The sequence below is a fragment of the Charadrius vociferus genome, unplaced genomic scaffold (assembly GCF_000708025.1).
Source record: "Charadrius vociferus isolate BGI_N301 unplaced genomic scaffold, ASM70802v2 scaffold484, whole genome shotgun sequence".
In the NCBI taxonomy this organism is placed as follows: domain Eukaryota; kingdom Metazoa; phylum Chordata; class Aves; order Charadriiformes; family Charadriidae; genus Charadrius; species Charadrius vociferus.
The window spans coordinates 1,033,361-1,041,691 of NW_009648074.1; the positions used below are offsets into that span (position 1 = coordinate 1,033,361).

The 8,331-nt window shown below is 54.6% G+C and overlaps 1 protein-coding gene across 1 annotated transcript in view; it reads left to right on the plus strand.

The window, feature by feature from the left end:
• Positions 1–642: 642 nt before the first annotated feature.
• LOC104285399 overlaps positions 643–8,331 on the plus strand; it is a 23,437-nt gene continuing 15,748 nt past the window's right edge. The window contains 8 exon segments of the mRNA XM_009883853.1: positions 643–714; positions 1,106–1,311; positions 1,994–2,073; positions 2,755–2,859; positions 3,420–3,518; positions 4,101–4,433; positions 5,028–5,099; positions 6,040–6,132. Of these exon segments, the coding sequence (XP_009882155.1) occupies positions 643–714; positions 1,106–1,311; positions 1,994–2,073; positions 2,755–2,859; positions 3,420–3,518; positions 4,101–4,433; positions 5,028–5,099; positions 6,040–6,132 (1,060 nt within the window).

Consider the following 8,331-nt stretch of genomic DNA (forward strand, 5'->3'; position numbering starts at 1 on the left):
GGAGGGGGGCGCAGGGTACTGCAGGGGGGCTCTGGTCTGCAGGACCCTCTTGCTAGGCAGCCCCTGGCACTGAAGTCACCTCCTGCCCCACCACGGGCACAGAGTTCCCAGGTCGCATCCTCCCCAGCTGTGCCCTCGGCTGCAGTCGCACGGGGTGCGACACCCCCGGGTGTCAGCGGATCCCCACGGGTGGCCCCGTTCACAGCAGGGCTGGGACAAGGAGGGGATGGAGCCCTCCAAGCTGCCAAAACTCTGTGGCCCTGCAGTCACCGAGGCACAGCAGCAGCTACCACGATGTGGCTCCGCAGAGAGTCAGGACATATCTGCCTGCTCCCAAGCCCTGTCAGCTCCCAGGAGCATGTCCTCATCCAGCAGAACCTCCATGTCCAGCAGGACCTCCATGTCCAGTAGGACTTCTACATCCAGCAGGAGCACTATGTCCAGCAAGAAGTCCACATCCAGCAGGACCTACAAGTAAGCAAGGGGTTGCCTCCATGGGTGGTGGGAGCCCACATTTGTCCATGTTTCGGTCTTATGTTCTCCGCTCGTCCCCAAGGCCAAAAAGCTGCAGGATGGGAAGGGGAGGGTGATGAAGGATGGTGCCAACTTTGCAGGGGGGCTGCCCCATGGTGCATGATACTGATGGCCAAGACGTACCCACCCAGGAATGCGGTGTGCAGGAAGGATGTGCCAAAGGCAGACAAAGCAACGCAGGTAAGGTTGGGCAGTGCTGGGCCCCACACACATTCACATGACTCCTTTTGGAAGCATGCCCGCACCCCAAAACTACGTGCCCATCACCCACACACGCAACCTTCATGCCCAGGGATGCAGCTGTGTCATGACAGGGGCTGCATGTCCGTACATCCCCCTGGGAAGCACAGGCAAGGATTTGTCCTGGAGATGGATTTGGCTGCTGCTAAGCACCCTGGTGTGGCACAGCCTAGGGTAGACTCCTGCACAGGAGCTGGGGACCCTCCAGAGATAGAGGACAGGACCCTCCCAGAGCCCCACAAATTGTGGCTGCCGGGTCCCTCCTGTTCCTCTCCCTGGGCTCAGCCCATGCTCAGACACTGTTTGATGGTGTGGGTGCTCCCGTCCCCAGACCCCCTGCTCCTTCAAGATGCTACGGAAGGGATGGCAGCCACGGGGCAAGGAGAAGAAGAAGAAGAAAAATAAGTACATGAGTGATGGCCGGGATCAGCCACAGCAGCGTGGCTCAAGGGCCAGCAGTGCCACGGAGAGCTGCTCCCAAGCATTGCAGCACAGAGCCACCAGCCCCCTCGAGGTGGCTGTTGCACCCCAGAACAGGTAACACAGGGACCATCTGGGGCTGAGCCAGTCCCACCCCTTGGTCTCCCCCCAGGGTGATCTGGGGCCCCAGGGCAGAGGGACAGGTGCTGGGAAGGGTTTCTCATAGAATGGGTAGAGCTGGAAGGGAACTTAAAAGATCACCCAATTCCACCCCCTGCCCTGGGCAGGGACACCCCCCACCAGCCCAGGTTGCTCCAAGCCCCGTCCAACCTGGCCTTGAACACCTCCAGGGATGGGGCAGCCACAGCTTCTCGGGGCACCCTGCCCCAGGGGCTCACCACCCTCACAGGCAACAATTTCTTCCTCATATCTCATGTAAATCTCCCCTCTTTCAGTGTAAAACCGTTCCCCCTCATCCTGTCGCTCCCCTCCCTGATCCAGAGTCCCTCCCCAGCTCTCCTGGAGCCCCTTTAGGCACTGGAAGGGGCTCTGAGGTCTCCCCTTTTTGGCCTTCTCTTCTCCAGGCTGAACCCCCCCAACTCTCCCAGCCTGTCCTCCCAGCAGAGGGGCTCCAGCCCTCCCAGCATCTCCGGGGCCTCCTCTGGCCCCGCTCCAACAGCTCCGTCTCCTTCTGCTGGTGGGACCCCCCGAGCTGGAGGCAGCACTGCAGGGGGGTCTCCCCAGAGCGCAGCAGAGGGGCAAATAATATCTTACATGTGTCCCTGTGCTCCCTTGGTAGGAAGAGTGTGTCCAGCCTGTGCATGAACATGCACAACGAGGAGGGAAAAGAGCAGGATGAGGCTGTGCTGGAGATGGAAGGTAAACCTGCTCCTCCCCTTCAAGTTTGACAGTGTTTGCTCCATCATGCTCCGCTGTAATGCTCTGTCCCGCCTCCATGACTCCAGCACGCTGGAGAAACCGGAGTGATGTCACGTGTGCAATTCGGGCAGAAGATCTCCATTTCCCTTTGAGCTGTGGGATGAGACAAGACCCCTGTTTAGCTAAGTGCACTGCCCCTTGATGCCAGTGGGCATGGCTGCTTGCAGGATCACGGCCCATCACCGTGAGGACCAGCTGCTGGGGGTCTGGAGTGGCTTTTTTCCCCAAAAAATCAGGGCTGTGTCACTGTGCTGGCTGGTGTTAAGGAGTATGAGCAGCCAGAGGTACCTCCTGGGGCAGGAGACGGAGGTGGCAGTTGCTCACAGCTCCCTGGGAGAAGCCATTTGCAAGCGGTAATAACTCCAGCCCTGCTGAAATTTTGGGCGGCGTTGAGGCTGTTGGTGTTAGAGACCACTAGATGGTGATGTCTGTACATGCTCGGTCAGATGCTTTCCACCTTTCTGTGCTGCTTTCTGGTCGTCTCCCACTGCGGTCAGGGATCCCCATGGAAATTTCCCCCATGGAGGTTTCCAGAGAGTGGAACGTTCACAACCCAGAACTGTGTTTTCCAAATCTCTAGGAAATTTTCTGAAATGAAACACATTTCCCCATCGATTCTAGGGAAGCCTGTCGATGTCAGTGAGGTGAAGTCTCCCCTTCCCCCAGTGGAAATCCACTTACCAGACCAGGATCACCAGGAGGCACTGGAGGACGTGGCTGTGGATGGTGAGCATATCGGCATTTTGGGATTGTTCATGATCTGGAGCATCTGCTGGGCAAAAAGCTTAAGACTTGGGGAAGAAGAGGAGAAAGAGCTGGAATCAAAAAAAAGCCAAAACGCTGACATTTCCCAGGGCAAAAAAATCACAGAATAATTCAGGTTGCAAGGGACCTCAGGAGGTCTCTAGTCCAATCTCTTGCTTGGAGCCGGGTCAGCTGAGAGATCAGAGTGGGTTGCTCTGGGATTTATGCGTTATAGGATCTCCAGGGCAGCAAAGGAGTTGGGGTTAGCCTGGGATGAGAGAGTGCTGTGCTCTGGGGAAAGCTTGGACCTCCAGCTTACATCTGGCCAAAAAGGCCCTGGTTTGAGAAGCAGTTTTGGAGTGAGACTCTTTAAAATCACCAAATCCTTTGTGGATATGAGAGTCCTCAGTGTTGTGAACTGCCCTTTTGGTGAGACATGTAAAGCTGTAGCCAAAAGTCTCCCTGTGAGCTCTTGTCTGTATTTTTGGGCTTTCCTTCCTCAAACTGCCATTGACTAAACTCCATCTTCCCCCATATCCCAGGGGACACAGTCGACACCCAGGACCCAGACTCCAATGTGAGCACCATGGAGGTCCCCTTAACCAGCGAGGAGCTGCAGGAAGCCCTGGGAAACACTGAAGGTGGGGAGACATATTTCCCTCCTTACCCTCTCTTCCTACATGGCCCCTCCAGCCAACAACCCAGCACCAGGGGCACGGGGAGGCTGCTGGGTCTCTGCAGCTCGTGCTTGGCCCACGGCTGGCACGGGACATGCCGTGCGCTCAGCAGAGGTTAAATTCTCTCCGTTTCTCCCTTTCCTTTCATCTCGTGTTGAGTTTTTGCTTTGCATTATTTGGCACAGGGGGCGCGGTGTGAACTCTCTGTGTCTCAGCAAGAAATAATTGCCATCCCTCGGCGTATCAAAGGAGACGAGGGCTGTGTCTAGAGCGGGTTACACACAGTGCAGCATGGAGGGAGGTGATGGGTGATGAATGGCCGTGGAAAGGGAATTTAATCTTTCTTGGCCTCAGCATCCCACCCTGCCTGGGGGGGAGGGAGTTTCATTACATTATTGTGGCTACAGCCCTTTAGATCCTGAGATGGAAAGGGTAGGTGAAAGGCAAAAGAGTCTCTATTATTATTATTAATAACCTTTTTTTGCCAAGTCTCTCTGCGCTGACTGCCAGCGTGCAGAGGAGGCTTCCAACGCTGTCTTGTTACAGAAGGGACAGCCTCTGCGGATCATCTGGGCTCTGCCCTGGCCACGGTGGAGACCTGCTTGACCCCGGAGCCACAGGAGGTGCTGAGTCTTGCTGCTGTGGATGGTGTCCCTCTGGCTGCGCTCTCCCTGTCATTGCCAAGGCCTGAAGTGTCCCTGGAGAGCCAGTCCCTGCTGCTGGCGAGATGCCCTGCTCCACTCAGATATTGCCCAGGCCCTACTGTAGAGTACAAAGGCGACAACCAGGATCTCAACTCCATCCTGGGCTCGATGGCCAGTGAGGTCCATCTGACCAGCACGGAGAAGCTGGAAGCCTTAGGAGACATGGAAGGTAAAGGTAGGTATCTGAGGTCTTTCTCCTTGGAGGAAGCCTAGGAATCTCTGGAAACCAACAGATTAGTTAAAAGGCTTCTGCATGCCCGTGCTGGTGCCTGTCAGACGATGAGGACATGATGTTAACACAGAAGCTCCAAGACATAATTAATCCCCTTAAAATACTGCTGTGGGTTCCCACTCATGTGGGGTAAACGTGGAGGAAACTCTCTGGTGGTGAGGGACTCGATTGCTCCTCTAGTAGTAAAATCCTCCTCCCCTGTCCCAGCAGGGTCTAGTACATTAGTTTTTGTACCCCCGTCTGCCACAGAGGCCTCATGCTATGAGGGGGGGTTGTGCCCAATGAAGTCAGTCTGGATTCCCAACAGCGTAAAGAGAAGCCAGCCTCAGCAAGTTTGCTTTCAACTTTCCTTTTCCAATGCCTGACCCTGCCCAAGGACTCCATCCTGCCTTCACCTGAAAGGAAGAAAGCTCTAACCATCATTTTGGAGAAGCCCCTAGCTTGTGCAGTAGCTGCCACTGTGTCCTGCACCTCATCCCATCTGTGCTCTGGTGTCTGTTATTCCCGCTGACGCTGAGCGCTGTTCTCCCTCCACAGCTGACAGGACGGTGAATCTGAGTGAATCCATGAAGGTGGGGAGGATGGTCCAGCAACCATCCCTTTGGGAAGGTGAGTGAGATCTCCGTAACCCAAGTTGCTGCTTGTTGACAGCAAATGGGATCAGATAAAAGTCCTTCAGAAGAAAACTCCGGGGCCACCTATCTTAATGAACCGCAAATCTGCTGGTAGTGAAGCTGTGCAGGGAGAGCTAAAGACACGCCAGCAGCTGCAGGAGGTTTCCAAAACTTCACTGCAGGGCTCACTACAGCCATGTGGAGACGCACGAAGGCCAGAGAGGCAACACAAGTTCCCACGTTCACTAGCCTTCCTTAACACATGCGATTACACATGGCAGTCACAGCCCTGGGGCTGTGCAGCCAAGCTCCCAAGTAAAGCACGCTGAGAGAAACCATGTTAAACTCCGATGTCTCGTCGAGGTTTCAAACACACTGTCCTCAGTCCAACTTCCCAACTGAGCCCGTTTCCCAACGGAAACCCTAATATTGTTTAGGGCCACCAGAGATTAACACATCAAAGCCGAAGCTGCTGGAAAAATCAAAGCACAACACTGCTCTCGCATGCTCCTTGCTCCGTGTCATAACTCCGGAGCCACGAGGGTGGGAAATCACAGGTGTAGGATGGGCTGCTTGAGACTGACAAAGATGTACTTTACACCTTCTGGTTTCTGTTTCCCTTCTTGTTTCAAGACCCGATTTGTCCACAAGCCACCTCATCTCACTCTGCTTCTCCCTCGTCACAGTGATGGCAGGGTTTTTCCCCTCCCTGCGTGCAGGAGAGATCAGTTTCTCTCATGTACTGAAAAGATTGTAAATATTCTGGAGGACAGAGCTGGAGAAAGGCAAAAGATGTTACTAACACTGCTCTTATTTTTGTATAACTGGCTGTGCATAGAAGGCAGCAGCACCTTGCTGATGTGTTTAGGATGGTACTTAAAACACCTATGTTTAGAAGGAAAACAACACTCAGAGGGGCTTTTTTATTTTCATAGGGGACGAAGCTGATGTCAGCAGTGAGGGCTCCATCCTGGCCACCCCACGGATCCATTCAAACCCAGAGGAGATGAAAGAGGCAAAAGTGAATGGTGAGTGAATCATGGAAATACTGGTGGGAAGGAGCCTCTGGATGCCTCCAAACCAGCCTCCCACGTGGAGCCAACCCTTGCCAGCACTAGATCATGATGGTCGAGGTTTGGTCTAGCCAAGCCTTGGGCATCTCCTTTGGGACTTGGAAGTGTGGGCACGGCCCAAAGCACCTTGCCCAAGTGCCTCATAGATTTTCTGGGGTGACAGCAGGAAGGTAGCCTGGGTCTTTAGCCACCCACGCCATGGACCTTCGTGCTGGGTCACAGTGCTGCAGGGGTGACAGGCTGGCATGCTGTGATCACAGTTGTGTGGCCTCATGTCCACCAGCTGAACCAGGTTCTGGATTAGCAGGTGGAGGACAATATCTGTAAGAGAGAGCTTGGTGTGATGTTAATTCCCCGCTGTGACTAGTCAGCCTTTGGCTACCATGAGGCACCGTGTTCAAGGGGTAGAGAAAGGAAAAGCAGTTTGTGCATGAAGTGTCACCTCTATGGGTGGCAGTTTGTCTCAGACCTACCCGCTGTCCCAGGCACTGGCTGCTCTGGAGGGAAGGGGAATAAACTACCCACTGCAGGTGGGACAGGCAATCTGAGGTTTAAGTGGCAAGAAGAGGGGATTCAAATTAGCCACAGGGAAGATGCTGTAGCAGAGGACAGGGAATACTGGGAGGGTGCAGGATTTCCATTGCCGGATAGCCTGCTGCCCACGAACGGGATGAGACAGTGAGTTAATGCTGTGGTAGCACTATAGGGACAGGTGTCATCGCAGGGTCCCTCCAGCTCTCCTCCTGGTGATGGCCACAGCTGTGAGTCCTGCCTGGAGGGAAGCCCATGAGAACCTCCGCATATTTGTCTTTCCAAATCCAGAAAGAATTGCTCCTTCTTCTGGCTGTGCTCCCAAAACCAGTGTGACAGCAAAGCCTCTGCCAAAGAAGAGGGGGATAAAACCCCTCCCAAGGGAGACAACCAGGTGAGCATGAAGGTGGAACCTGGGTGTGTGGGACTCCTGCTGTCCCTGGCCTGTTTTGTGATCATGTGCAGGGGTCCTACCTTCACGCCTCACTACGGCGCTGGGCATGTTGGCACTATCAATCTAGAGAAGAAATGCTGAGGCATGGGTGGTGGATTGGGTCAGGCTTCTGAGCACCACCCCCGCAAGGGCTGTGGGTGACCGAGCTGGGTCCATCCAGTGTTGCAGTGTGGCCAAGAGGGGTTTCCAGGGCTGTTGCCTCCTGGCTGATGTTTCTGCTTCTCCGCACATACCAGGGTAGCCACAGTTGCCCTCTGTCAAAGCTGGCCTGAACTGGGGAAGGCAGCTGAGATCCCATGATCGTTTCTGTGCAGCCTCGAGCAGTTAACGTGACCTCCTGCACAGTGTTTCGCTCCCATCGTTGTGAGCATGGGGCTGGGTGGTGAGCTCTTCTCTGGCAGTCCTTCCAGCACTGGCTCATAGGGCTGGGAGGACTGGTGCCTGCATTGCTCGCTCCAACTCCATCAGCTGGAGCTGCGTATCAGTTGGTCTCTCGTCAATGCGCGCCCCTCCGTTGTCAGTCTGTCCATCTCTCTTTGTGCCTCTGTGTGTGTGGCAGGGACCCCTCACACATCCTTCAGCAGAGAATTGAGCGTAAAGCAGCAACGACCATGACAAGAAAACAACGGAAAGGTAATGTCACCTGGAAGGCATGTTGCCAGCGTGGCCAGGAGCAGTTTGACCTTTAGCTTGGTCCTGCGGCATTGCATGATCCTCCTGAGACAATAACCAGGAGTACGAAAAGGAAGGGACAATCCCCTGCCCCAAGGATTTGGGGACCCAGTGACTGAAGGAAGAATTGATACCCTTTTTGACAGAGATAACGGAAGCTCATGAGCGCAGAGCTAGAACTAAACCAACCGCTCACCCTCGCGTTAAATACAGGCTTGCTCTTCGTCTGCCCAGATTCCCCAACTCCCCTGCACCCTCAGTAGCTGGTTAGCAGTAGATGCTTTGCCACTGGCGGTAAGGCGCTCCAGCAAAAGCCTTGCTTATCCAGAGAGATAGGAATTTACCTGATTCTCAGACTAATTGTTACTAAGCAAGAAATCAGCATCTGGGACCCAAAGAAACAAAGGCCACTCTACTCAGACAAGGCAGCAATAGCTCAGTGGGCAATGACAGGGCAGCTCAGGGTTAGCTCTGCCCCCACGGCCAACCATCGTTGT